The 27,826-nt window shown below is 37.9% G+C and overlaps 3 protein-coding genes across 6 annotated transcripts in view; 1 reads left to right on the top strand and 2 right to left on the bottom strand.

Annotated features, from left to right (window-relative positions):
- Positions 1–278: 278 nt before the first annotated feature.
- Positions 279–14,348, bottom strand: slc9a6a (solute carrier family 9 member A6a). Of its 2 annotated transcripts, XM_089134864.1 has the most exons (17): positions 13,924–14,348; positions 13,051–13,250; positions 11,741–11,818; positions 11,536–11,612; positions 11,332–11,444; positions 10,811–10,916; positions 10,523–10,627; positions 9,290–9,431; positions 8,976–9,081; positions 8,806–8,894; positions 8,032–8,145; positions 7,545–7,656; positions 6,843–6,996; positions 6,599–6,629; positions 6,425–6,507; positions 4,987–5,092; positions 279–3,215 (listed from the first exon to the last, which is right to left on the bottom strand). In XM_089134864.1, the coding sequence occupies exons 1-17, from the start codon at positions 14,198–14,200 to the stop codon at positions 2,943–2,945; spliced, it is 2,166 nt and encodes a 721-aa protein (XP_088990990.1). In that variant the 5' UTR covers positions 14,201–14,348; the 3' UTR covers positions 279–2,942. The 2 variants fall into 2 exon arrangements, with proteins under 2 accessions (XP_088990990.1, XP_039521658.2); XM_039665724.2 differs by lacking the exon at positions 10,523–10,627.
- A 1,725-nt stretch (positions 14,349–16,073) lies between these two features.
- mmgt1 (membrane magnesium transporter 1) lies at positions 16,074–20,796 on the top strand. The gene is made up of 4 exons (XM_039665723.2): positions 16,074–16,243; positions 19,600–19,652; positions 19,743–19,846; positions 19,962–20,796. The coding sequence occupies exons 1-4, from the start codon at positions 16,165–16,167 to the stop codon at positions 20,116–20,118; spliced, it is 393 nt and encodes a 130-aa protein (XP_039521657.2). The 5' UTR covers positions 16,074–16,164; the 3' UTR covers positions 20,119–20,796.
- A 1,007-nt stretch (positions 20,797–21,803) lies between these two features.
- The window catches only part of ints6l (integrator complex subunit 6 like), a 26,625-nt gene continuing 20,602 nt past the window's right edge, over positions 21,804–27,826 (bottom strand). For all 3 annotated transcript variants that reach the window (XM_089134862.1, XM_089134861.1, XM_039665721.2), the window contains 9 exons: positions 27,522–27,616; positions 27,105–27,215; positions 26,395–26,610; positions 26,047–26,173; positions 25,545–25,687; positions 25,213–25,441; positions 24,453–24,821; positions 24,216–24,309; positions 21,804–22,973 (listed from right to left, as the gene is read on the bottom strand). In XM_089134862.1, coding sequence (XP_088990988.1) covers positions 22,871–22,973; positions 24,216–24,309; positions 24,453–24,821; positions 25,213–25,441; positions 25,545–25,687; positions 26,047–26,173; positions 26,395–26,610; positions 27,105–27,215; positions 27,522–27,616 — 1,487 coding nt within the window. In that variant the 3' untranslated portion in view covers positions 21,804–22,870. The remainder of the gene's footprint in view (positions 22,974–24,215; positions 24,310–24,452; positions 24,822–25,212; positions 25,442–25,544; positions 25,688–26,046; positions 26,174–26,394; positions 26,611–27,104; positions 27,216–27,521; positions 27,617–27,826) is intronic.

Genomic DNA, 27,826 nt, shown 5'->3' with positions numbered 1-27,826 from the left:
ATTTTTTAATCAAATAAAAACGTGTTTAGAAAAGTATTGTGATGGTGCTTGTTGCTATTAGAAGCCATTAATAGGCCCGTAGCATCAGACATATTTCATTTACACAGCTACCTAACAGCTGCTTTAGGAATGATGTCAGCCCCTACGAAGAGTCTGTTTCAGTTTTGAAATGTCAGAGTTTGTGAATATAGTGAATTCACAAGTATATATTGTGAATGTCCGAGTTTGTCCAATGTCTGGTAGTGATTGTAAATAAAAACAGACATTACACATGATCATTTCATTGAAAGCACAGGCTGTTTATTGACCATTGCACGCACATGAACAGATGAGAATATTTACACAGATGTAAACAAGTCAGTACCTGCAACACATTAGAGTAGATCTGCACATCTGACAAACACACAGCTACGACCCAGTACAAACAGCACATTTACCATCATTAAAGCCCACTCAACTGGCTTCTGCTACTTTGGACTAGCTGGGATGCACAGTTCTGTCCACTCTTACACTGAATTTCAAAGATTCACATACTCATAATTTCATTTGCAGTCTGAAAGGAATGAGCTTCATTCTTCAAAACTACAAATACAAACATTTAAGAAATCCTGCTACTGCTGCTGCTTACAGATACTGAACATTTTTTCTCTTAACATTATTTTTGTCCCCAAAAGAATTTACCTGGATCTCTGAATTTCTCGTTCAAATGACAAAAATCAGTGACATGATCTGTATTGGAGTTCATTTGCTCATCTCATGAAGCTCTGACAAACAAATATGTATTAGTAGGCGTTTCTCAGTTATCTCATTAATGCAAAATAAAAATGAAAAGTGCAAATCTGCTAACAATGCTCTACCGCATCTATTCAAACACACACACACACACACACTGTTCCTGTGTATTATAATACTGTGGCCTCTCATCACATGATCCTGCACAGCAGGAGATATCGGTGTAGCGCCACTATGATGACCAGCCGTCATCCTTTTGTTCCAGAGCATGTACAACTTTCCACCGCACAGACATTGTTGGCAGGGTGGTGTGTTATCAACACTTCCTGCTCCACAGTTAATGATACCACCCTGGCCCTCATCCAAACAATGGCGGTTTCTACACAATCCACTAACTGCCAGAAAGCAAAAGAGAAACTACAAACACAGACTGAATTTAACAAAAGATCTGTCCGCTCCTCTACTAGTGTTCCTTCATTTTCAGATCGTGTTGGGTCATGCCTTCTTGCATCATCTTGCAATCAATTATAACTTTAAATCATTAGCAGCATCCCAGTTTACACACACTATACTTCACTGCTGATGGGAAAGACATCATGGAGTACGTAGTAAAACAGTACAACAGTTTTTGGACGTGATATTTTTGTGTTAATACCATAGACCCCTTGTTGAAGTACCCTTTGCTTTGTATCGGTTCTTATCAGCCATATTAAAAAAAGAAGCTCATATCTTTCAGATTCTGCAAGAAGCATGTACATTTTTTGCACTAATTCTAATCCTCAGTCACTCACACACAATTTGGAATGGAAAGTATGAAAATTGGGATGCAGGTCTAAATGTAAAGATCTTACTATAATACCATTAATGCAGATTGATTTCGCTGCGTTCATTTTCAGATGACCATCAATTGGTCACATGGTCAAGCCTGAAACTACTTGACTGATGCCCAATACAATGTTTGTTTGTTTGGTTTTTTTTGGTGTGAATGTTAAAACTTATTTTATTCATTCAGCCCTTTTAAAATTATTCAAAAATTTGAAGATTTTTAATTTGTAAGAAAACATAAACACACAAAGAGGACTTATTAAATTTGGAATAAAAGAAAAAAGGCCCATATAAAAAAAAAATATTAACCGTATGAAGTCCCACAGACATTTTTTTTTTCTAAAACTGATCGCCTAATTCTGCCAACTACAAAAAATAAGGGCAATTTTTTTTTTTTACTTTTAGTGTGGTTTTGTAATACCAATGCATACCGATAATCTCAAATCCATGTCAAAAACATTCTTAGTTAAACATGACATTTGCTCAATTGTTTTTGACTACATGGAATAAAGCTAATATGCAATTAGTTGTCTTAGAAAAATGTTACAACAACAACAACAAAAAAAAGAAAAAGTAATTGCACTATATGATTGGCCCTCGATTTTCTGACCGGGCAGAACAATAACATGAACAACAAGGTGTAAAAACCTCCATAGATTCACAGTCAAAGGTCACAATATAAGATCCAAGCATGTCTCCAAAGCCAATCACAAGTTACTCTGAGTTCTGAGTGAATGGCGTCCGCCCGCACAACTCATACAAACAAAACGGTATGAAAACACAAGGCCTCCCTCTAGTGGACGGCAAAGAGTGTCAATTTTGCTCAAAGGGGGAAAACTACATTCGAGGCACTTGATTGAAACTGCAGAGCAAACGCAGTGCCACCGGTCAGCATGCCTCTGTTAGACTGTCACAACAAGAGTAGGCAGTAAAAAGCTTCAGACCCACAGGAATATGCCACAGACTCATTTCACTTCTCCTAAACAAGCGGTCGCACGACAAGAGAGGACACAAATAAACATGCAGGCCAGGTCACAGCAATTTTACTCCTTGCTATACAGGCAATAAACATATACTCGGTATGCTTATTCTGTTGTCATGATAAACCTGGAGAAACCAGAGCATGCTTCCGATCCGTGATGTCAGGTGCTAAGCAGTCTTGTTAGCGGCAGAGTCGCCGGAAACAGAAAAAAAAGTCCATAATGCTTTGCAGAAGAGAAGTGAATAATAATTTACATTTCTGTAATGATGTAAAAGAAAGAGTGAAGAATGAGGTAGAGACATCAAACCAGCCACTACAGAGAGAGGAGTGTTGCTGAGAGAGATCGCTCCGGATGAGAGATGATTTAGAGAAGAGAGACTTGTTCGGTCGCTGCTTGCCCCGTTCAGCTCATCGTTTCATACTTGTGCCGGTGGCGGTGGGAGTCAAGAGGCAGCGGGGGCTCCGAATCATCCATGGGCAGGACCAATCGGGTGCCTCGGATCACCAGCTCATGGTCGCCGAATGCCAGCTCTCGATCCAGAGTCTCGTCAGAGTTCACGGCCACTCCTCCGATGGCCGTACTGCTCGTGTGAGCACCTGTAGCATCTGTGCTCACGGTGATGTCAGCGTCATTCAGGATCAGGTCGGAGTCGTCGTCTTTCAGCTGCTCTTCATTCTTAAAGAAAACGCAACGGTGATTTCATCAGTTTTTGAGCAGTTTCTGAGTGAGTTACGTTAGTCATTCAGCAAAGCGACTCCATTGACTTGACTTGGTACAAAAACTACAATAAAACCTGTTGGAAAGCATCCTTTGCCGAAATTTTTTTTGTGAGGATATCAGTGAACACCCCACACCACTCTGTGAGTTTCACATCTTTGTAAACTAAAGTTTAATGCGTTTTATGAATGATTGTTCCAGTGCACATAGATATGGAAGCTTGATTCCACCACTTAATGAAATTAAAAAAGGTAATTTTTTAGACTTTTTATCTCACAATTCGGACTTTTTTTCTCACAATTGTGAGTTTATATCTCACAATTCTGAGAAAAGATGTCAGAATTTAGATGTAAACTCGCAATTGTGAGGAAAAAAAACGACAGAATTGTGAGATAAAAAGTCGCAATTCTGTCTTTTTTCTCACAATTGCAACTTTATTTCTCAGAATTGTGACTTTTTTCTAACTTTTCTATCTCGCAATTGTGAGAAAAAAAGTCGCAATTATTATTCTTTTTTTATTCAGTAGCGGCTTCCATACATAGACAACCATTGTGTAGGTGTATGCGTGTATGGGGGGGTGTTGGTGCTAACACAGTAACCTAAAAATCTTGGGACATCAGCATTTGTACAAATTTCAATCTAAACCATTCTATTTTATCAGAAATGATCTTAAAACAGGACTTCAAGTGTAAAATACCACAATAAACCTTTAAGAGTGATTTTGAGGGGTCCCTCCCTTAAAGGGATACTCCACCGGGTTTTCATATTAAACTATGTTATTCCCTTAATTAAGACAAGCTGATGCATACCTCTCTCATCTCAGTGCGTGCACTCTATCGCTCTGTATTGCCGCAAAACTATGTTAGCACTTAGCTTAGCCCAGTGCATTAAATATGGGCCAAAAAGAGAAGCGACAAAACACTTCCTCGTTTTCCCTATTTAAACACAGTTACTCGATAAGTGTAACTCGACCTAGGCTGGTGACAAAAAATAAAACTTGGTTTTCTAAGCGTTTAAAATTGATGACTATATTGTATGGCGGAATACCATAAAAAAGTGCTTTAGAGCACTTCAACTTGGCGCAATAATACCTTCACTCGTGAAAAGTCCTCTTACCGGCTCCCACTTTGTCGCATGTCACGTTGGCTGCATTGACGGAAATAAGAGGGAGGGGGAGAGCGAGGAAGCGGGAGCCGGTAAGAGGACTTTTCACGAGTGAAGGTATTATTGCGCCAAGTCGAAGTGCTCTAAAGCACTTTTTTATGGTATTCCGCCATACAATATAGTCATCAATTTTAAACGCTTAGAAAAACACAACATTTTATTTTGTGTCACCAGCCTAGTCGAGTTACACTAATCGAGTAACTGTGTTTAAATAGGGAAAACGAGGAAGTGTTTGGTCGCTTCTCTTTTTGCCCCATATTTAATGCACTGGACTAAGCTAAGTGCTAACATACTGTAGTTTTGCGGCAATACAGAGCGACAGAGTGCACGCACTGAGACGAGAGAGGTATGCATCAGCTCCTCTTAGTTAAAGGAATAACATAGTTTAATATGAAAACCCGGTGGAGTATCCCTTTAAACACAGATTTGGTCTGTCGCTCATCTGGTAGTACATAAATGACTAGTTTTTGTCAAATCAAGGCCTTCTTTCTAGTTAAAAGAAGAGGAAGATCCAGACAGAACTACATATAATTATTAGTCCACAGTATGTGGGTAAAGTACAAACCTCATATGCCTGTGGGCTGGTGAGGCAGCGTGCCAGAGGACCGCAGCACGTAGGAAGTGTGGCAGTGAGAGGTGGTCCGCTGTGGGTCAGAATGGGCTTCAAATAACTGCAAGTCAACAGGGTTAAGGAAGGCTTTTCGAACAAAAACACAATCTCATTTCAGACACTTTTATACAAAGCAACTCTGTCCAGTAAACAGGACCATGATTGAACTTCCCAGTTGACCATTAGCAGTGTCGGGCTGTGTTCAGAATAGCAAAATTTGCATTTGCATTTATGCATTTAGCAGAAGCTTTTATCCAAAGCGACTTACATTGCATTTCAAGTAAAGCACTTAAATTCTTATCAGTTCTTGCTTTCCCTGGGAATCAAACCCATGACCTTGGCATTGCAAGCACCAACGCTCTACTGTTTGAGCAACAGGAAAGATTAAAAAAAAAATAGAAATATGTATTCTGCCATATTTCTAAGATAAAAAAAATTATGTTTTAATTGTATTATGGCCATGAGGAACACATGTTAAATTAGAATCAAACATATTCGCTAATCTTTGTAGTTTTGTTTGAATAGAACCATCTAAACATAAGGTTAATGATCCAGCTTTTCGATCTGGTAAGAGTGAGCCAATGAACATAACCTCAGTCTTGTCACTGTTATGGCAAAGAAAATTAAATCTGGGTGTCATCTGCATAAAAATGAAAGTTAAGACAGAGTGATCTTAAGAGATGACCAAAGGGGAAAAATATAAATGCTAAATAATAAAGGGCCCAAGACTGATCCCTGAGGAACGCAAGATTGCGGCAAACAAATCTCAGACCTGCATCCACCCATAGTAACAAATTGCTTACAATCTGAAAGTTAGGACTTAAACCAGTTTAGTGTAGTATCAGAAACACCAAAGACTCTAATGTCTCTAAACGGGTGAAAAAGAAAGATCTTCAGTGTCAAAAGCGACACTGAAATCAAGAAGGATCAAATTTGGAAGACACAGTCATTAGTGACCTTAACTACTATTGTTTCGGTGCTAGGGAGTTCATGGAAGCCGTATTAATGAGACTCAAAGAGATTGTGTACAGCAAGATGATTGTGTAATTGAGAAGCAACAATTCGCTCTAAAATTTTTGCAAGCAAGGGAAGATTGGAAATGGGATGGAATTTGTTAAGGTTAGCTAAGTCCATGTTAATTTTTAAACGTTGCTGTGCTGAACTCATCACACAACGTAAGCATCAGATGTATAACTTTACCGGTTACACATTCATGCATGTGCTGAACGTATTACAAACTGAAATCCCAGTTGCCAAAAATCATCAATATGTGACAAAAATTGGTTTAGAACAACTAAATGGATTTGAAGATCCCGTGTTGAAATTTGAGAGAGATTACATCTTTTATGTTCTTTTTATAGGTTACTAATTAGAGCTACACAGCAAAGGATACTTGTGATCAAAGTTATACCAGATTCTGAAGGGCCAGGCGCTCTCATGTTTAGTGCTCCTCCTTTCCACTCCATCAGGGCCGATCTGCAGATGGACACAAAGGAAAACCATCATTAAACAGCTCTGCTCTGATATAAAACCCTACAGCTGACTACAGCAGACCAAAAACACTTACAAAGTTCTCCTGATCTGCGTCCACTCCAACACTGTCAAACACAAAACAGTATTACAGCAAAAGTAATAAAACACTTACAGAACAAACACGTTTGTAGCAATTCCATCCACTCAAAAGTGAGTTTTAGCTGCTAAATAAGTTTGGAAAAGAGTTTTATATGGCTCGTGGTGTTAACATATTACACATGAAAATGGACAAAAATAAGAACAAAATCATCCAGACTAAAGAAGAGGTTAGAACTGACCGGATATTCTGGCAGGATAGCATCTGAGTTGTGCCGCCACCGCAGACCCAAACGGTGAAGAAAACCACCAGCAGTGTGGTGGAGAACATCATCTGCCGTGCATATGTGGCCGTGTCTCTGATCGACAGGGCAAAAGTCATGGCGCCACGAAGACCTAGTGAGCAGTAGGGCAAGAAAATACCAAGAATTGGTTCGCACTAGCCATAAATCTGATTAGTTTTTCAAATCAGATTTAGAGAGTCAGTGTGCCTTTGAAAGTCAGTGAGTAAGAGAGTCTTTGCTCATGTCCAGATTGAAATCTTGCTGCTCTGCTGAATTAATCAAATCACATGCATTACTTTACCGTTCATACATTCATGAATGTGCTGTATCCGAAAATCGTTCACTTGCTCGCTCAGTACACAGTATATGCATATGTGAGAGTAAATGGAAAGAGAATGAAAAACTGAAATTCAATCGGTCCATTATGACTGAAAATAATTTTCAAAAATAGTAAATACATTTCAAACCACATATGTAATTGGTTTGGATTCTTTTCTTTTTTGCTGTTTGACTATAAACCAACAAAATGGATTAAAAAAAAAAAACATGATTTTGAAGGACTTAACTATTTAACCTCAATAAAACTTTTGGTTTTGGCATGTTCTTCGTAGTTTAAATCTTGGCTAGCCATAGGAATCCATTACAGTTCTCCGCACAAACCTGCAAACATCATCATGTGCTGGAAGTTGGGTGTGATCTTGTTTTTGCGGCCCAAATTCAGCAGGAAGGAGAGGGGATAGATGTTTGCTGCTCTTCCCAGAAACACGGCCAGCTGGATGGAGTGGTGTCAAGGAGTGGCTGTAAAAATGGAGCTAATGCTAAACTGACAGCATCTACACCCTAATCAAAATCATTACATGTTGTGAGAGTCTTTCTGAGGGCTTTGTTAATGAAAAGTGGTTCTGGGCCATTGATTTCTGGGAAACACAATGAGCTGTAACACCCTGGACATTTAACTCAACAACAACAGCCAGCCACGTCCTGTCGTCAAGTACTGCCGTCTAACATGAGCAAACACTTGCCCTTTTAATAATAGTGATGCATCAGATTTTCCACTTGTTTTGCATTTGCTGAGAGCATTTTTGACTATTATATAACTTTATCTGATCATTTAGTCCTTAGGTACAAAGCTGAAGTCTTAGGATACGAATGCACCCACTATGAAGATTGGATTGAAGACGTGGTTCTGGAAGGTAAACAATGTCAAGCCCATGTAGGAAAATATGAAGTTCTCAGCTAGGAAATTCAGTAGCTCGAATAACTGAAAGAGAGCACAGTGACCATTGTGAGATGTTTATATTATATATATTTCATGTTTCATAGACCAAAGAGAAATATTAAACTCTGACAAGTTCAACAGACCTGCTTTAGAAAATTTAGAAAAAAGAAAAGATTTGTAAAACCAGCTACATAGTTTTACGTATTTGTTCATTTATTAATTTTCTGCAACTTTGTGCTAATGTTTATATTGTAATAACGTGCATTGTATGTATTAGAAATCTGAATGTCATTATTATCTTATTATTAATACCATTATTTTGCTTATGAAAAATCAATGCATGACAAGCATCTATTTCATGGTGGCACTGTACTTATTAGCTGCTATAATGAAGATGCTCAATGATATTACACAACAATAATAACTTGATGATAAATATCAGCTACTGTATGTTTTAATGTAAAATGTTTTAATCATGTCACATGATGTAACTGAGTAACCAGTGACCCAATGTTCACTGAATCAAGGCCCTTGCTAGTGCCTACATTTGTTTTAAACTACCTTAACAAATTTGGGGGGTCATTATTTTATTATTAATACTTTTCAGTGTAGTGTAGACCACTAGTGTAGACCATGCAAACTATGAGAAACTAAAAGTAGACTGAGATAAATCCTAAAATAAAAGTAACTTTTTAATCTTACTTGTTTCGTCCTGTCCTGAGATTCAGGAGAGAGGTTGTTAAAGGTGTAATGAGCCTGTGTCATTCCACAGAACAGAACCGCCACCACACCTGAGGAAAACAGGATCAAGCATTCAAATATAGAAGTACGCATTACGTTTCTAGAAGATTCTATGGGGAACTCAAGCTCACCTGTAAATCCACAGGCCTCAGCCAGTAGGAACGTGCTCCAGGACATGAGGAAGAACAGTGCCGTCTCCAGCAATGGTAAGTCTCTAAGCTTTGTGAACTTAGTAACGTGGAAGGGAGTCAATGAAAGTAACTTCAGGATGAATAAACCACTAATTACATTATTTCACATTAATAGTGACAATTATGTGGAGAGAAAAAGAATTAGACCAATACATGACACGGATGAGCTTTGAACCCATTTCTTTTTCATAAGCACCAAGGTTTATACCAACAAACAAAAAAGTGACATACAATATTGAACCAGTAAAGGATATCAATGCAGTTACCACTCCAGTTGCCATTCCAAGAGCAAAAGAACCACTGAAGACCCCCAGGAAGATGCCAAAGGACTTCAGCATGGCCATGGCTTCAAACGTGTGACTGTTGTTTCCCTCAGGCTGATATGCTACAATTGACCTGGAAAAAGGACATAGACACATTCAAGTAATTCCAATGTCAAACCTGCAAAAATCTAAAAGTATAACGATCCATTTGCTATTGGAAAATCATAACAAATATTAGCATTATGAGCAGGGCTGGGAAAGTGTACTAAATTCTTGGCAAAATCTGAACTCATTAGTATCAGATAAGTGTGCTCATCAGAGATATTCAATTTATATTCTATTTCCCATTCTCTGGACAGTTTTCTTCAAAGGTCCTATTATACATTTTCTATCATCAATTATGTTCCCTGAGGTACATAATGTCAATTATGTTTCTGTGTAATTTAGTTTATTCAACACGTCTCTGATCCTTAGAATGAGAAATGTAAAATGAGCACTTTTGTTTACTTCTGTTGTGCTTAATGCAGTTTTTAACTCAATCACAACCTAAATCATAAAACAATCGCAGCTAAAACACTCCACATAACAAAGGTTAAGACCAGACTGAAATGACTGGGAACCTTACTGAGAATAAAGTTAATATATGCAAAGCAGCAGGTGATACACACCATCTGGAAGAGTGCTGGTTATAGTGAACTCTTCCATATTTTTCTCTTATAGCTGTGATAGAGGGGTTTTGAGGCTTAATTTAAATGATACTCTTTTCTTTGGATTAGGGTAGAAGTTAGAATAGCAGTTTGTTTATTCTTTGGAACAAGGAAGTTTTGAATACTCATGAAATTGAATAGCTTTTTAGAGAGATTTATTTACATGCAAAATTTTGAGAACTGAGGATAGGTAGGAACAAAAGTAAACTCTCTAGAGCAACACAGTATCACTTCAAACTAAGAAGCAAAGGACTATCATTAAATCAGCAAATACCCACAGCTCTGCCTCATCATCTACACACCGTCTATAACCGAAAGAGACTTCATAAATCCTCTTTAAGGCAGTTAAAATAGAAGTAAAGAGGTATTCTACTTCCTTGAGGAATGAGTTCACACTACAGGTGCTGGTGTGACGCATGTCTGTGGGTCATTCACTTTGCATGTTCTGGTAAAGACCAGCCAATGCATACACTAAAAATCCACTCGGAAGGCTCAAAGCTCTACATGTGTGGCACACCCATTGAGGGGCGTTCTCAGTGTCTGGTTCCCGCCCTCTGCATAAGCCACACCTCCAGGGCTGTGACGCCCCGCCCCACTTTGCCTCCCGTAATAAAGCAGCATACTGGAGCAGATGAAAGGTCCAGCAGAGGAAAAATCGGGTGTTAAATGAAAAGTGTTAATTATTCATTATGCATTGAGTTTATAAAAACCCAAATCCGTTATATCTCAAAATTAATGAATGAACCCAACAAAAGCGGTTTGTTTATACATAGCAGTGTGTGATCATAGGCATTAGAGGACTTACGAGGACAGTACGACAGCGACGGCATCATTCAGGACACTTTCTCCAAACAGCAGAGCGTACAGGTCAGTATCCACGTGAAGCTCATTGAAGATGGCCAGAACTGTTACTACAAAACAAAGCATAAATCAATGCCTAAGCCCTGAGTTTACAACATTACTGACTGATCCTGCTTAAGACATGCTTTTCTTAATTTTAACGCAATTTCTATTGGAAGTCCTGAGTGTATTAATGGCAAATTGTTATTATAAAATGTTGTTTTTTTAAGTAAGAATAACATCCATTCAATTTAGATGCATCTTTTACTGAAGATTGCACTTTTAATCGCATTCTCACATTCATTGGGAAGCTCTGTGCAGCTTGTCTTAGTGAGAAACAGTAACCAAGGGGGGCCGAGCTTTGAAAAGGGTCATTTTTTTCTTTTTCAAAGATAGATCAAATTGCTCTTATATGTAACTTCAACTGCAAAAATTTGTAGATAACACTCATTTCGGCACTGTTACAGAGAGTCTTGACTGTAATACCTGGGTCAGTGGCTGAGACAATGGCACCAAAGAAAAGGCAATCAGTGAAGAAGAAGTCACCACCCAGCTGGCCAATTTGCTTCATCAGCGTCACACAGCCGTACATTAACAACCTGAAAAACAAACCGCACACCTCTGAGAGCTGGTTCTCACACTCATCATTTTCATAGAGCAACCCCTCTAAAAAACTGAAAAAAGACTGACCCAATGATGAAACAAGACACCACGGTTCCCACAAACGCATAGACAAGAATGGAGCCCAAGTTCCTGAAGAAATGTCTCTAAAAAAACAGATAAAGAAGAAATTAATTGAATAATGGCCTTTGATTTGTCTATGTTGAACACTACATGATCTTGTGCACACAACATTTGTCTCCATTAATAAATAAAAAAAAAAACCAGCCCTTACTCGTTTTAAACTGTATCCAGCATGAAATATTATGGGGGGCAAGAGAATATTAAAGAAGACCTCTGGATCAAAGGTCACCTGAAATAGAATTAAAAAGATACAGATATTGGCATTTCATTCACCGATGAGAAAATAAGAAAAAAAAATATATGTTTTAATGTTTTAAAAATAATGATCTTATGCTCACCAAGGCTGGCTTTATTTGATCAAAACTAACAGTAATATTGTGAAATATTAAAATGTAAAAAAAAAAAATAGTTATATTTTTAAAAGTAATATATTCTTGTGATGCAAAGCTGAATTTCAGCATTATCACTCCAGTCTTCAGGGGCACATGATCCTTCAGAAATCATTCTTATATAATGATTTGATACACAAGAAACATTTATTATTATAATCAATGTTAAAAACAACTATGCTGCTTAATATTTTTGTGGAAACCGTTACATTAATTCTAGGATGAATAGAAAGTTCAATGGAACATCATTTATTTGAAATAGAAATCTTTTGTAACATTATAAATGTATTTACTGTCACTTTTGATCTTTTTATGATGTCCTCGCTGAATAAAATTATGTATATACTTTAGTGTATATATACTTAAAGCATTTCTAACTTTGTTTACATACTATGTACTTATTATAGTAATTGCATTTACTGGGTAATAACTAGGTATTAACCCTGAACCTACCTCTAAACATAAACCTTAACCCATGTAGTTAGCTCATATTTCCCAGTACTTTATTAGGCAAGTATTACACGCAGGTGCACGTACTGTAAAATAAAGTCTGACCTTTTTCCTCTTATTAATGGTTTGACTGGAGCAAAGTGTTCAATAATTGAATATAAAGTGATTTCTATGCACATAAAATTCAAACATCTAATGCAATTATCATACATTTCAACAACTAAATTATGCAACTCTTAAACCCCATATTGTAACCGATATAGAAGCAGTTTCAAGCATCTGTCACCTGGGGGACATAATGTTCTAACAGAGAATAATAGTTTTGAGACTGAACCAACCACTGATTACTTCTGTTAGGCACTGAATTAGTATGTGTGAGACAATGTAATTATTGGTACAAAGTTATATCAGAAATTTGCCTGAAGCATCTGAAAAAAACATAAATGAGTTCAGCAAAACAGACTGGATATCCATCTAAAAATACAGATGCAAGTATGAGTCATATTCAAATAAATTCCCCATAGGATTTGTGGTTGAAGTCAAGTGTTCGATTTCGAATTCATCTGAATATGTGTTGTAGGTCAAAAAGCTCCTCTATGATTGTTGTGATGTGATATTTTACCTTGCGGAGCATCTCGTTGTCCTGGATGTCATTGATTTCATTGGCACCGATCTCTCCTTTCAGTGTATACTCGTAGAACTTACCACTGACATTCATCAGCAGTGTAGCTGGACTGGCATTGACATTACAGCTCAATGTAACATTGTTCATGTTGCTGGGCACATGAATAGCATAACGCAGTACGACACCCACAAGCAACCCTGATGAGAGACAGAAAAATAGCATTTTATGGAGGCTTGTTTCTTCCACTGAATAAAAAATAAAAAAATGTAATTGAGACTTTCTATCAAGCAATTCTGAGGAGGAAAAAATGACAGAATTGCAAGAAGTAAACTGGCAATTATCTTTTAAATTGTTTAATTCTGTGCCGGAAACAAGCTTAGAATTGACACCCACAATGTCCAAAAACACTGTCTGTGGCCTGTGGTTAACTCACGGGAGCATCTGTTTCAGGGCTATATCGTTACTAAAAGTAAAACTATTAAAACAATTTGTTTAACTAAAATAAAACTAAATCAAATGAAATACTTAAATTATAAACATATTTAATAAAATAATATCATTTAATATAAAAACCTTGAGACATAAAAATGAGCAACATTGCCTTTGCAGCAAACTGATATTAAGTTTAAGTTGAATTGCATTGGTTTTTAAAGCAGCCAGCAAATGCAGGGAACGCAGAGAGGCAGATTAACTCCTGCTGGACAGCTCCTGGGCCCTGTGCTAGAACTCCCACACTGCCCTTTGAACAGTCATGATCATACATGGCGTAACGTCTCATAAATGAACAGATCCCACTTTATTACGGGAAACACAACTTCACAGTTCATATGTGCGATCAGTCAAATGATCTGATATCTGTTCTCTTCTCACCATATATCATAGCCAGTCCAGTCTCGTGCAGAAACCTGAACCGGCGGTGTTTGAACAACCATATGGTCAAGATTGTCAGGGTAAGGAGCAGGATAAAGATCAGCAGGTCGGCACTGTCTTGTCTGTGGCTTTCTTCAGCTTTCTTCTCTGTCACGATGTTTTCCATCGAGCTGTCTTCAGCTCTGCTCAGGCACAAGCAGAGGGAGCTCGCCAAAACAAACAGAGGCAGTCTTCTCCAAACACTCATCGCGGCGTTCATTTCACATGTAGAGCCCATGTTGCCATTTCTTTTAGGTGCAAAGGATATAAGAAGATGAATGCACTATGCTCAGGATCGCTGAACACAGGCGTATTAGCAGATACAATCATAGGCTGCTGTAAATTGTTCCTGATTCCCAGCGACGTCCCGCCCACTGCACGTGACGTCACATGACAACCCAAAAATGTGTTCGAGCAGTTCGTATTGGGCAAACGCTGCGCATGAGGGTCGTTTCTTTTTATTCTGCATCGTCATTGTCGAACAATTTGTATAACTATCGGGGCTTTGTTTAGACTTAGAGCTACATTCATGATATTCCTGCAATGACAAGTTCAAATCCCCATGCACTCCAACTTTTTTTGTTTAAAACCCTCATATCTCATTAAACATTTTCCTAAACTGACGAATGGGCCATTCCACCGAATGGGTGACATTTGCTTGTTGTAACTCTTCAAAATTTACTTGATTTTTAAAAAAATAGTTTTTTTTCCAACACTGACTTTAATACCACACATACTACCTATTCAAAATGTGTATTGGTCAGTCAGGCAACTTTATTTATTTATTTATTACCAGGTTTAAGCAGAAGATGGACACATATTTTCTCAGTCCTGTTACCGGAATTTATGTGCCATTTAATAAGCATGTTTAAAAGCATGCCAATTAATTCCTTGTTTTCCCCACACCCATCTCCACCCCTTAGATCTGGATCCAGCTCCGTCCCCTGGATCTTCAATGAGTACGTGCTACTTCTTTTCATTTTAAAGAAGACCAAACCCTCAAGTTTATTTTAATATTTTAATTTATTAAACTATTGTGTAAATGATGGACCAAACAAAACTGATAAAAAAAAACACTGGTTTAACTTATTTTTTTAGAAAAAATAAGAAAAAAATAGTAACTGGAATGAACAGTTTGTAACAGGAATGAACACTTGGGTAACAGGAATGAGTGCCCATATGTGAATGAGAAAAAGTGTACATGATTGTGTGTATAAGATTTGTGTTGAAGTGGTGTACTAGTTCAGAGAGGGAGGTGGAAAGAGAAAGAAGGAGAGAGAGAAGAAGAGACAGGGAGGGAGAAAGGGGGAAGTTAAGACAAAAAAGGGGAAAAAGAAAGGGTTGCGGGTGTGTTTCGCTCCTTCCATTGCATATGGGGTTTTCTCCATCTTCTACAAAGTATAAGAAAGACAAAGACAAAACGTTTAAAGGGTCATGCATTTTTTCAAGTTAATTGTACTGAAATATGTGTTGGCAGTGCCTGTACACAACTATCATATAATGATAATTAGAATACCAGACAATGAATAAGGGTCTTATCTAGTGAAATGGTCTGTTTTATAAGCACAAATCCTCGCCTTGCTCTGTTCTGTGATTTGCGTTCGTGACTCTCCTGTTCAAACCCGTTCATCAAAATGAACAAATCTTTTTTCGAGTCATGACTCGAAGGGTCCTAGTCTAGATAATACCCTTATTCATTGCCTGGTGTTGTTCAAAGCCCTTTGAAGTGGCACTGAAACTCTCATTTGGACCTTGAACCGTTTGGTTCCCAATGAGGCCTGGAATGTTTTAATCAAAAACTTTAATTTCTTTTCAACTGAAGAAAGAAAGACATGGAAATCTTGGATGACATAGGGGTGAGTAAATTATCAGCAAAAACATTTTTTTAAAAGTGAACTTAAAAGAGGACAATCGGAAGTGCAGCGGTAAAGCAGTAAACAATATTTGAAAAAACATAGGAATATGAGGATCTAGTGTTTTATATATATACTTTATATATATATTATAAAGTAGTCCAACGAATAGTTCTTGCTACATACTCCGATACAGTAGGTGGCAGTATGCATCTTCAACAGTCATGGTTGCAATCTACCATTAAACGGAAAACAAGAAGAAGTGCGGCGGTGATGGTGATGACGCAGCGCTCATTGAGGAGTGCTTCACGCGTCCAGCATTGGCTCGATCGGTTGTGCTCGAGTTAAAATGGCTTCGTCCTTTTGGAAAGGTGTTGTCGGTGTAGGCCTTTTCGCCTTGGCACACGCAGCTTGTTCAGCGGCACAGCGTAAGTATTGTTCTTTTAGAAACGAGAGTGAATTGGACAGACATGCAGTTGTTTAGTAAGCTGTAACGTTAGCTGATAGTGGTCCGGCGGTGAATGCGGCCTCTCTGCAGAGCTCAGTGCATGGCAGCTTCAGCAGGACTCAAACCCGAGGGAGCTTCCTATGTAGAGAGCATTTTAGAGAGTGTGGGGACACGTATATTATGTCCAAATATGCTGTCTTGTTCGGTAGCTTACTATGTTTTGAACTCTACATTTATAACGGAACAATACACTGGAAGAAGTTATTTTCTACAATAAACCACTTAAAGTCCCTGTGAAATCAAAATTGAACCTATTTACTTTGTTAGCGCATATTACTAGTCTTGTGGTGAACAATTAATCCGTGCAAGTAAAAATATATTTAAAAAATGTTTTACCTTAGTAATCTTTAATCAAAATCTGAAAAGTTACTTCCGGTCTGGAACGGTTTCTTTTTCTGATGACGTAGGTTTCACAACTTGGGTGGGGAAACGCTTAACCACTCCCCTCAAACCGTTAGTTTGCTATGGGCGAGAGATGGAGAGGAGGAGCGCTAGAGTAAAACCCTGCCCTCTGTTCAATATTCCGTTTCACTTGGAAATACGTCACTGCACTGGAGAAAAATCGTTTGCAACTTCCGGTTCACGGGGACTTTAAAGTTAATAATGCAGTCTGATTGGTATGATTGGTATGATATTATGATTGGTATTTCAGCAGTTATTCGTAACATGTCCAAAATACATATTTGAGAAAATGCATAACCAGCCAGTGTCTTCTTGCCTTAGCTCGATTTAAAGCAGTAAGCTTATAATAATGTTTTTAATTCCAGTGGTACTGGTGGATTACCGCTTTACCATAACACTACCCAAACTCTTCCAGCTTCAAAAATATTATTTAAATTAAGTTGAACAAGAAAGACTTTATTTTTTTGACATTATGGTTTTGTCACCATTTGTGCTTACCTGCAGTCGTGAATGCAATGTTGGACAGCTGTCTTTCCCATGATTAATGTGAATGAATGGTACTCCACATCACATCATATCAGGGTTCTAAATAAACACCCGCCAAATGCGGGTTAAAATTCATTTTGGCGGGTTTTAATAAAGCTAGCCAGTTTGGCCGGTTATACATGAGTCTCTATTCTCGGTCATTTATCCCCCTGGCAGTACTTCCTACATTTCCCATGAACACTGTGCCATCCTTCACTTTCATGTTGAGAAAAACAATTGGCTTTATGCCCAGCTGCACTACTTCCTGAACTTCAGCCAGCTCCTTGTTTCCTGTCTGCCATTATTGGCCAAATTGATTAATTCAGGTGTGTCTGATTATTGTTGCCATGACTACTGAGGTCAGGTACACCTGAATTAATCAATTTGGCCAATAATGGCAGACAGGAAACAAGGAGCTGGCTGAAGTTCAGGAAGTAGTGCAGCTGGGCATAAAGCCCATTATATCCACATGCCCGAGTGAGAAAACGTGCGGTGTTGACACAGACGTTGCAGAGACCCGTCTGTGTGTGCAAAGTGAAGTAACAGCACTTTGCGTTTTCTGTTCTTAAAACTGTCTCCCAAAAAGAAACTTAAAGGAAGCACGTGTCTCAAAATCCTTTTGCTACCAGAAATATAATCTCGGATCACGATAGCTGCTGACCTGCAGTCCTTAATGCTGTGATGAACAGCTGCTTTCTAAGTCGACTGCTGTTTTTTTTTTTTTTTGGATTTAATGTGGTTTCTCATTGTGTTAATGTTACTATAACTCAGCTTAATTAATAATTGATTAAAAAATTCCATTTCATAATAGGCTATCATTTATCAGTAATTCCAAATTTAGCGAGGTAGACAATGACATTATGTGATCAAATACAAATACAATCCATTTGTTAAACGCACTGCACCCAGTGCATTTAATGATAACTGCGGGACAAAAAAATTAAAGAAAAAAAGTAAAATTCAAATAGTATTTTATTTTTCACATAATTACAGATCAAAGATTTGAATATTCGTGCACATCCCTAATAGATAGATTCTAAACTTTTAATTAAATGTTTGCACTTTGTTTTGTATCGTACTTTGTATTTTTCATGCCAAATATGTTTATAAAATGATCAAATGCATTCAGTGGCACTCATAATTTCTCTTTTCACCGGAAAAAAATTGGCTAGTGGAAATTCTGATTTGCTGGTAACTTCAGAAACATTGGCTGGTGATCAAAAAAGTTAATTTAGAGCCCTGATCATCATCATCATCATCATCACTAGCCTGGCATGCCACACCTACATCAAGATGACTAGGCTCAATCCGAGGGGTGGGATAAACGGTTGTCTTTTACGCAATTGGGTAGCGCTGCCTACAACCAATCAGAGCAACGAAGAAGGTGATGACTGAGTCCTATGAAATATTAAACTTTTATCGTAATCAGTCGGCAAAACTCTGAACACATCTTTTTTTTTTTTTTTTTTTTTAATGACTCAAGTGCCATTCTTTGTTCTGGTTTGAAAGAAAAGCTTAAGTTCAAATCATCCAGAGTAGCAGTCAAAGCCGAATCGAAAGACAGTTGTTTGCCAGCAGCAGTGAACGGTCGCAGCTGTCGTCATTATGTTAAGCCCGTCCGTCGACTCTATACACGATGTGATTGGCCTGACCAGAGATTGCTTTTTCCAGCTAAAACGTCTATGGAGAGTTGCTAAACCACACTGGCTGCGAAATAATTTTTTCTGCCACTAGGGTGCGTCTAAATTTCTAGGCTACATCATCACTGTTGTGCACCCCAATACATGTGACGTGATACGAAATTGAATGCTAATTATTTCAAAACACGTGCTGTAAAATAATGCATTATGATAGGTCATTTCAGCTCCACATCGGAGAAGTTGCTCTTCTTTGCCGTCTTCCGTGTGTCCATGGTGTAGAATGAGGACGTGGGGGAAGCAGAGACTTGAATATATAGGGGCGTGTTATTCTAATGACGATCGTTTTCAGCCGTGGCATTTATCAAGGGCAGGCATTGCGTACACCTGGATTTCAAACGTATAATGCACAGCTTCATAAATCAGGCAGCGTAATCATAATCTTACGCCAACATATACGCCCGTTTCTATGCAAGAATGATAATTGAAGGCCAATGTGACTGGATGTCAGAGACCATGGGATGATGTAATTTATAAACTTGAGCAAATTTGCCCTTTGCCAAAAATAAATGCAGTTTTTAGAACTTTTAACGTGCAATAATGGTTGTATTATGTTACTTCCGACTCTGTAACTCTGTTTATAAACACCTTTGTTTAGAGGGAATAGTTTAATATCTCTCTTTCATCCTAAAAAGATATTTTCCTTTTCTAGACCGATCCTACATGCGCCTGACGGAAAAAGAGAATGAAACGTTACCTATAGATGTAAGTTGCAAACAAATACCAGAGATTTATCATATTGAATCACATGCATTTGTTTTCCTCAAAACAGCTTCTCTTGTGCTGTGTTTTCAGATAGTGTTACAGACTTTGCTGTCGTTTGTGATCACATGTTATGGCATAGTACACATCTCAGGCGAGTTCAAAGACATGGATGCTTCTTCAGAGCTCAAAAACAAGTAAGCTTATGGACCATAAAGTAATGCCTGGCTATATCAGAGATGGGCTGTTACCATTACCAATGAAACTTGCATCGAGGTCACTAATATGTCTATTTATTGTTTGCTCTAACAGGACATTTGACACATTGAGAAATCACCCGTCGTTCTACCTGTTCAATCACCGAGGCAGAGTACTCTTCAGCGCTCCCGAGCAGGAGTCCTCCACTCCGAGCCCCCATGCCTTACCATCCAATCCCCTGCGGTTACGCAAGCTGGAAAACTTTCATTGAGACTGGCCTTCTGTGGGCTTCCTTGCCCGGTTTCATTTTGTTTTTCTTAAATTTATTTGTTAGCTCCTCGGTTGGAAGGAAAATAAGCATATTTTCCTGTCTTATGTATATGTGAATATGCTGTACAAATACGCATCTCTTGTGGTTACTATTTGTCAATGGACTGTGCCAACTCCTTTTCCAGCTGATATGTTTGTAAATACTTGTGATTGCTTGGGAGTCTTAAGTCTAGGTTACGGCTGTAGCCCTCCGGTTGGCTGTCGCGCACAGGGCACGGATCCTATCATGTACAACGTTGGTTTGCCATGTTTTTTGGCTAAACTGAACCCCCAACTGCAACAGGTTCTTCCCTGTACCCTTCTTAATTGAGGTCGATATTGTGGACCATGAATTGTTTTTTGTGTTCATAAGCAGTAGCTCTCAGATTTTAACTTATTTAAATAATACTGATAATGATTAAAACTATTTAAAGATGTCTGAGCTGGGCCACAATAAATGTAGAATAATATTAATTCTAACAATACTGTGAACACTCCATTTTGGAGGGGGGTGGGCAGAGGTTAATGTTTTCTGATTTATTTCATGTTGAGACAACTCCTTATTTTTACCTTAATAAATTCTAAAATTTTGTTGATGAATTTGTAACTTGCATTAAAACCACTTATTTTTGCCCCTTCATTTTATAAGTTTAGTTTATCCTGAATGTGTTTGAAACTAATGGAGATAATGATTAATTGTTCATTTTACGCTATAAAGATTGTTATACAATGTCAAGACTTGCTAACCAGCCAAAACATTTTTTGTCATGTTGGATCTGGAGCATCCAATGACATGGTTGTGGTAAATCAACCTGGTTATGCATTGTTTTCCATGCAAGTAAAGAATGGGCAGTTGGTCCAGAAACGGTCCAGTTTAAGCCTGTAATTATACTAATCCTTCGCTAAGCCCCCTTTTTTTGTTAGAGGAGACCAGCTAAGTATCTGCAATGGCAACCCACTTATCCCAACACTATTTAGTCTCTTTTGGTATTAATGTGACATTGATTTAAGCTGACAAAGATCATATTACCTTTTGTGAGATAATACTTGTGTTATTAGTACAACTTTACAGTATTTCTACTGCTGTAGTTTTACTTTGACATCATTAATCAAATACTTGGGGCCCGTTCACACCAAAGGGAAGACTATAACGATAATGTATAGTGGTAAAAATAGTTGATTATAAAACATTTGCGGAGTCCACACCAGGCACAGAGAAACAATATTGTTGGAATCGATTTCAGAAGGATTTGTTTAAAATGAGGAATGATAAAAAAAACAGAGTTTTTTAGGAGTTGTTGTCTTACATACAAATGCGGCCCTCGGCACCAAATTCAAACATTCTTTTACATTTTGACTACATATATGATCCACTTTCAATAAAGATTATTGTTGAAGTGGGTGAAATGATCCTTTAAGAATAGAAAGTTCAAAAGAACAGCATCTATTAGAAATCATTTGTAAGATTGTAAATATATTTCACTGTAACTTTTGATCAATTGAATGCATCCTTGAATAAAAGTGTTAATTCTTTAAAAAATAATCGTATTGACCCCAAAGTTTTGAACAGTAGTGAATATATAAAATTCTACAATAATGCACACATTTTCCTTTGTAATGTTTGTTTTTATTTTTCATTTTCATTGTTTTTATAAAAAAAAATCATAAATCTTTGTCTATATAATATCAGTTTACAAAATGCTTTATACAATTCTTAAAATATTTTTTATGTTCTTGTAGGAATACCATCCAAAAATAATCTTTAGTATTTATGAACATTAAAAAGTAGTACACCTCTGTTTTTAAAAATGAACAGAACCAACAAGAATGTGGTCACTCGTTTAACTTGCGTCTGTGAAATGATGAAACTTAGGAGTCTGCGACTTCTCCCCTGATGAGAAGCGAAGGATGACCAAACATGTCAGGTGACCATATACTGGACACAACCAAAACTCTGCAGTGGACCAGTTCGTTTCACACAATAGTTGGCATTTTCCATGTGTAGACAAGGTGTTTGTATTTTCATTGGACACTATTGCTTATAGGACACTGAATGATGCTAATCTATGTGACATTACATATCACCACAAATACAACAACAGCCCAGCTACCAAATCTCGAGAGTATCAAGGACATTCTTCTGAAAAATTCATTTGTTTTCCACTGTTAAAGAGGAAAAAATTGAGCTTGGCCTACTGATGAGTGTGGGGTTATTGCTTTTGAGAGATTAGATTTAGATTTTCCATACTTTTATCTGCTTTGAACAACCCATTGATGCCAAATAACAGTGGACAGACATACAGTAATCACGTGACAGACGCTGACCTCTGCCTCAGATGACCCTGTAATATCACATAGTGGGCGAGGCTTGACTTTTCCGGAGTATGCTTGTTCATTCATTATTCATTACTTTATGGCTAAATAACATCATTTTCTGTTCCGCAAAGCCTACAACTGGACAGAAATCCCCTGTCAAACCTGGGACGCCTCTCTACATTGTGAGCACTCTTTCAGAGTTATGTCACAATTCAGTACCTGGAAGCGCCTGGACCAGAGCGTAAGCCGGACAGGCCTCCATCCTCCTTAATGTTCTTCTTACAGTAATGTTCTCTCTCCGTCGCTGTTGGGTCCGTCTCGACCCCGTGTGCTCAGTCGGCATGCTCTGCCACTTCTCCATCGTCTCGCGTTTCTCAGCGGTGAGATGGGACGTCCCACTATCTGCTGTGGATATTGTTGAGTTGTGCGGGCAGCATCTGTTTTTCTTCAATCTCCTCCAGAGCGGTCTCCAGCTGCTGGATCAGCACACGCTTCTTAAACCTGAAAGAGATAGAGATTAGCTGGATTTATTTACAGTATATTAATATTTATATAAATATATTATTATCCTATTTGAATTGAAATATTGAAATAATATACAGAAAAAAACCTTTTTAACTAAGAATATTAAGACTAGCGCTCAAAGAGTCTATAAGGTTTTTTTTTATCATTGACACATTTACTTGTTTGAAGTATGAATATAAGAAAATTTTGTGGGGGTTATGCTTAAAACAATAAATAATTTTTTGCTTATATGTAATTTTGCTTCTAACGTAAATTTGTTTTTGTTTTTTTAATATTTAAATATTTTTTTAGAAAACAAAATTACTGATTAAGAAAATTATTTTTGCTGGCTATAAGTGTGTTCAGCACTAACTATATAGAATGCTGTGTGTAATTTTAAAGTAGAAAAGTAGAGTACAACCGATGGTCACTAACCCAAGCCCTACATACCATTATGCATTGCGCTGATCGTAAAAATAAGTTATAATCATGTGTGGAGTAGTGCATTATAACAGAAACGGCCATCTATCTAGGTTTCTATTATGCTGGTGAGCTCACTATATAGTGCTCTACTCCCTACCCCCTAGTGGTTGGAGTGGAGATTTCGAACACAGCAAATGAATTTTGGTATATTAAACAGAGCTCAAGGTCTTGTTTGTTAAATATGTTTATTGTTGTGACCCATAGCCTTAATCCAAAAAATGTTTGTGATCCAAAATGTATTTTATTTTTTTATTTTTTTCTGTGACTAAAAATTAAAATGAATAATTATAATGATTATAATAAAAAGTGAACATGCAAGAGGCAGAGGATCAGCGCTGTTATTGTTAAATAAATCTATTGAATTTTTTTTTCATTAATTTAATTGAAGCTGAAATAAAATAAAATATTAGATGAAAAAAAATAAACTTGAAAAACTTAAATTAGTGAAATAAAATAAGTTTAGGTGGATTTACTACGAGTACTAAAAATACAACTGAAATAATAGATGAGCACTTCTAGTTGCTCACTGGTAACTGATACAGCAGAAATCCGCTGTACTGCACAGGGAATGATGTAATTGCAACCAGATTGAGTAAACGACCTATAAGCCATCTAGAGTTTCATGATAGAACTTTGTATTAATAAAAATGACAGAAGCACACAACAAAATTGTTAAGTACAACATACTGACATCCTCTATGGTGTCATAGGTGAGAGGACCATGAAAAGCATGAGAGGTTTAAAGAAAGCTCTTACCTGGCTGCCTCTTTGATGGCATGATGAATAAAGTACCTCTGCACTGACACTGGCCCCTTCACCTCCTCCAGTAACCTGAAAACTGCCTCATAATCTGCACAAAAGAACGAGCAATGGCTTTATTAAATCCTACAATATATACCCTCTGTAATTGATTAAACCTAGACAATAATTCAAAGCGAATAAAGAAATGAATGGGTGTAAAAACTTCAATTGGCATTATAATTAGATACTCACTACGGCCAGGCTTGCGGACCTCTTTGATGACTCGAGTGCGCAGCTCCGCGTTACTCCCCTCCAGGGGAATCATAACGATTGTGCCCTGTTCTGGAGCATCTTCTCCATTGCCCTCCATTGCCTCCTCCTGGCTTGGAGGACTCAGGTCTTCACAGTTCTGTGTGTGATCAGAGAGTCTTTCATGCAGACAGTTCTCCAGTCCTATTCTCTCCTCCTCGCCGTCCGGTGCCTCCACCTCTCCTCTGTCCTCCGCAGGTGCAGGTCCTTCTCCCTCTCCATCCACTCCTCCAGGCCACTCGTCTCCGGCATCATCGCCAGGCTCCCGCTCCCCATTGCTTTCTGTGACCCCTACACTGTTCTCTTCTGCTCCTGCATGAGAAAAAAAATGATGGCATTTCAGTGGAATAGCAGTATATAGCATATATGCTACCAAAGCTTTCGACACAGAAACTTTAGCTTTCTTTTGAAAGAAATGAATAATTTTACTCAGCAAGAATGCATAAAAGATTTCTATTTCAAATAAATGATATTTAAATAATAAATCTTATTTAAAGCACAAATATGTATAGTTATATATGTATATAAATATATATAGATATATATAGTTATCTTGAAATAAAATTACTCGTATCATGATACAAGATTTTGGTCATATTGCTCACCCCTAATGTCTACTGTTTTACAAAAAAACAACAAAAAAACAACAACAACAGTATACGGTATACTAAGATTCAGTCAGCTATGGCTCAGAGAACTTTACCTTTGTGTAGTGGGATGGGTTTAATGATTCCTTGCTGGCTTTGAGTCCCTGCGGGACCCTTGCCCAGTACTTGATTGGTTATTATTGGAGGGGTTTGGGGCCGGCGCAACAGTGGGGACATACTCCTCCGCCTCTTCAGGGCAGTGCCCGAGTTTAGATCCCCCGTGTTACTTCGCTTCTTATTTTGTGGCCCTGTCACAAACTCATCTGCTTCATCTATCATCATTCCCTGTTGTTGGGAGAGGAGGAAGAGGGAAAACAAAACAACTTAGTATGTTAAAACTTCCGTTTTGACCTGTAATTGTTTAGCAATGGGTTTAATGTGCAAGCACCTTCTTGTCCTGTTTGAATGGGTTGCCGAATGTGTGCAGTCGTTTGGGCTGGTCTGGATCAATCTCACGCAGAGGTGATGGCATCATCTTAAGAAACTCCTGATAATTTCCCATCTGCCCAACTGGAATACTGTGCAAGGAGTCTTAAGGAATCATGAAAAAAAAATGTTTGATAACTATCCATTCATGAACACTTTTGATGGAATGTCAGCATTAGAAATGTAATCTTATAGTGAAAAGAAACAGTGTCTCTTGTTGTTATGCTAAATGCATATAGTCATTTTTAAGGCCGGCTCACATAGGACATGTTTTTGCAAAAAAAAAAAAAAACCTATGGCTTAATTTCTTATTCAGAAAGCGGCTTGGTTTGAAAGTGACTTCTTTGTGAGCTGTGCTTCATGCATTGCTACACTACTGACAACAGTCAATTACCTTTTTTTGACTCTGAAAGGTTCAATAAACCTAACAAAATGTATTTTGTCTCTTTGGTGCTTTTTTTTACCATCATCCTGGCCTCTGATCAGCTTCTGCGTTGTCCTCAAAAGGTTAGACCGCATCCGAGTCACCTGATCTAGAAGGTTCCGTCGCGGAATATCATAAGCGTTCCTATAGGCCTGGGGCTTCAAATCCTTGAAGAGAAGGTTAGTAAATGATTATAGAAGTTACATTTTAGTCTAACCCAAAGGCAATTGCATATGTTTTCAAGTCACTAAGACTTATATCAAGATGTCCAGTCGTAAGAATTGATCAGAATTAACCAGCATCAGGAACTCAGTTCATCAAACGTGAACTGAGACATGGTTCATTTCAAATAGACCCTGTAATTCAGCCCCACTCGAACTGTCTGTACCTTGTTGAGAAGTGCGATCTGGAATCCAGCAAACTCTTTGAAGTTCATGTCGATGAGTCGGAGGGGTACCTCACCCATGATGCCCTGCAGGAGCTGCTTGAAATCACGGCGGTGAGCCAAAGACAGGGCGCTTGAGTGGTTCTTCACCTTGATGCCCATCTCATGAGAAGGCTTCTTCCCAACAGACACAATCAGACGGTCTGACTCAATCTTTGCCTGCAAAATCAAGTAAATTAACTCGATTTAAAGGGGTGGCGTAATGCCCTTTTGACAAGAGTAAAATAAATGAACTACATAAAGGTGTAAAATAAATCTCTGATGTCGCCAGAGTGTGTATGTGATGTTTTAGCTCAAAATACCCTACAGATACCCTACTGTAATACCCTACAGTCTGGCCCTTTAAATGCAAATTTAAATGCATTTCTTTAAAAGCAGTCTCTCCCTTTGCTTTGAACTTTGAGTGTTGTAACTTTGCAGATGTTGTTTATTCTCAAACAGCAACATTACACAGTCACTAAAATTAGAAAAGTGAAATCATAATCAAAAGCTGAATCACTCGGACCTCATACAAACAAAATTTATTACTAAATGAATATAATACATTTATATTTGATATAGAATATTTAAAGGAATTATATGAGTTTGAATACCATTGAAAAAAAAAATGTGGGTTTAACTGTCAGGAAACAGAGCAGCTGAATCACACTCACCTGCTGACTGAGTTTTTTTAGATAGGAAATGACACTGTAGCTCAATCCACAATCCATGTTGTCAGAGATGAGATTTGGGGCTCCCATCATCCTTAGCGCCTTCTTGAGAGGCTGCACTCAGTAAAAAAAAGAGAGGAGGAGTGGCAAAGCAGATACAAAGGAAGTGAAAATGAGCATGAATCTGCACTCAGAGGCTGAGCACATATCCTTGACCTCATTACAGTTGTTAATACACTACAGAACAAATACAACTCATGAAAGAGGTCAGATTACAAGTGACCCTTAAGAACATCTAATAGCCCATGAATTATACATTCCATAGATTTATATGCACAAAGGAGGTGTATTTTTTTCTAAGCAGGACACTTCTGTGCTTTATTGGGATTTTTTTTAAAGTAGGAAAGAAGAGCATCTTACCAAGAGAAAGTAAGGAGGCATGGACTTCAGGTACATTTCAAAGGCCTGACGCCACTTAAGGTTTGGTTTAAGCTTGTGTACTTTAAACAAATCATCTGAAAGGAGAATACGAGAAGGTAAGTTTGCAGTAGAAAGCCACTACATAACATTACAGAGCTGAAATGCTTATTTATGTAATTCTCAGGAGGAAATGAAAGAGGCACAGAAATTTGACAGATGACGTCATTCCTGAACAATTAAGCCTGAACCTCGAGCTGAGACTCAAACGCGGGGTTGCCCACAAGGCTATTGTTCCCCTACATAAC

Source organism: Pimephales promelas, chromosome 9 (assembly GCF_988280905.1).
Source record: "Pimephales promelas chromosome 9, fPimPro1.hap1.1, whole genome shotgun sequence".
Classification (NCBI taxonomy): Eukaryota; Metazoa; Chordata; class Actinopteri; order Cypriniformes; family Leuciscidae; genus Pimephales; species Pimephales promelas.
The sequence above is the reverse complement of the archived record's forward strand: the minus strand, read 5'-3'. Positions and strand labels throughout refer to the sequence as shown.

Coding starts and splice junctions, on each gene's coding strand:
- mmgt1 (XM_039665723.2), top strand. CDS start 16,165: ATGGCTTCGTCCTTTTGGAAAGGTGTTGTCGGTGTAGGCCTTTTCGCC. Junction 16,244..19,599: donor AGCTTGTTCAGCGGCACAGC/GTAAGTATTGTT, acceptor TTCCTTTTCTAG/ACCGATCCTACATGCGCCTG. Junction 19,847..19,961: donor TCTTCAGAGCTCAAAAACAA/GTAAGCTTATGG, acceptor TTGCTCTAACAG/GACATTTGACACATTGAGAA.
- slc9a6a (XM_089134864.1), bottom strand. CDS start 14,200: ATGGGCTCTACATGTGAAATGAACGCCGCGATGAGTGTTTGGAGAAGA. Junction 9,082..9,289: donor CTGGAGTGGTAACTGCATTG/ATATCCTTTACT, acceptor ACTCCCTTCCAC/GTTACTAAGTTCACAAAGCT. Junction 6,997..7,544: donor GCACATGATGATGTTTGCAG/GTTTGTGCGGAG, acceptor ACTGCTCACTAG/GTCTTCGTGGCGCCATGACT.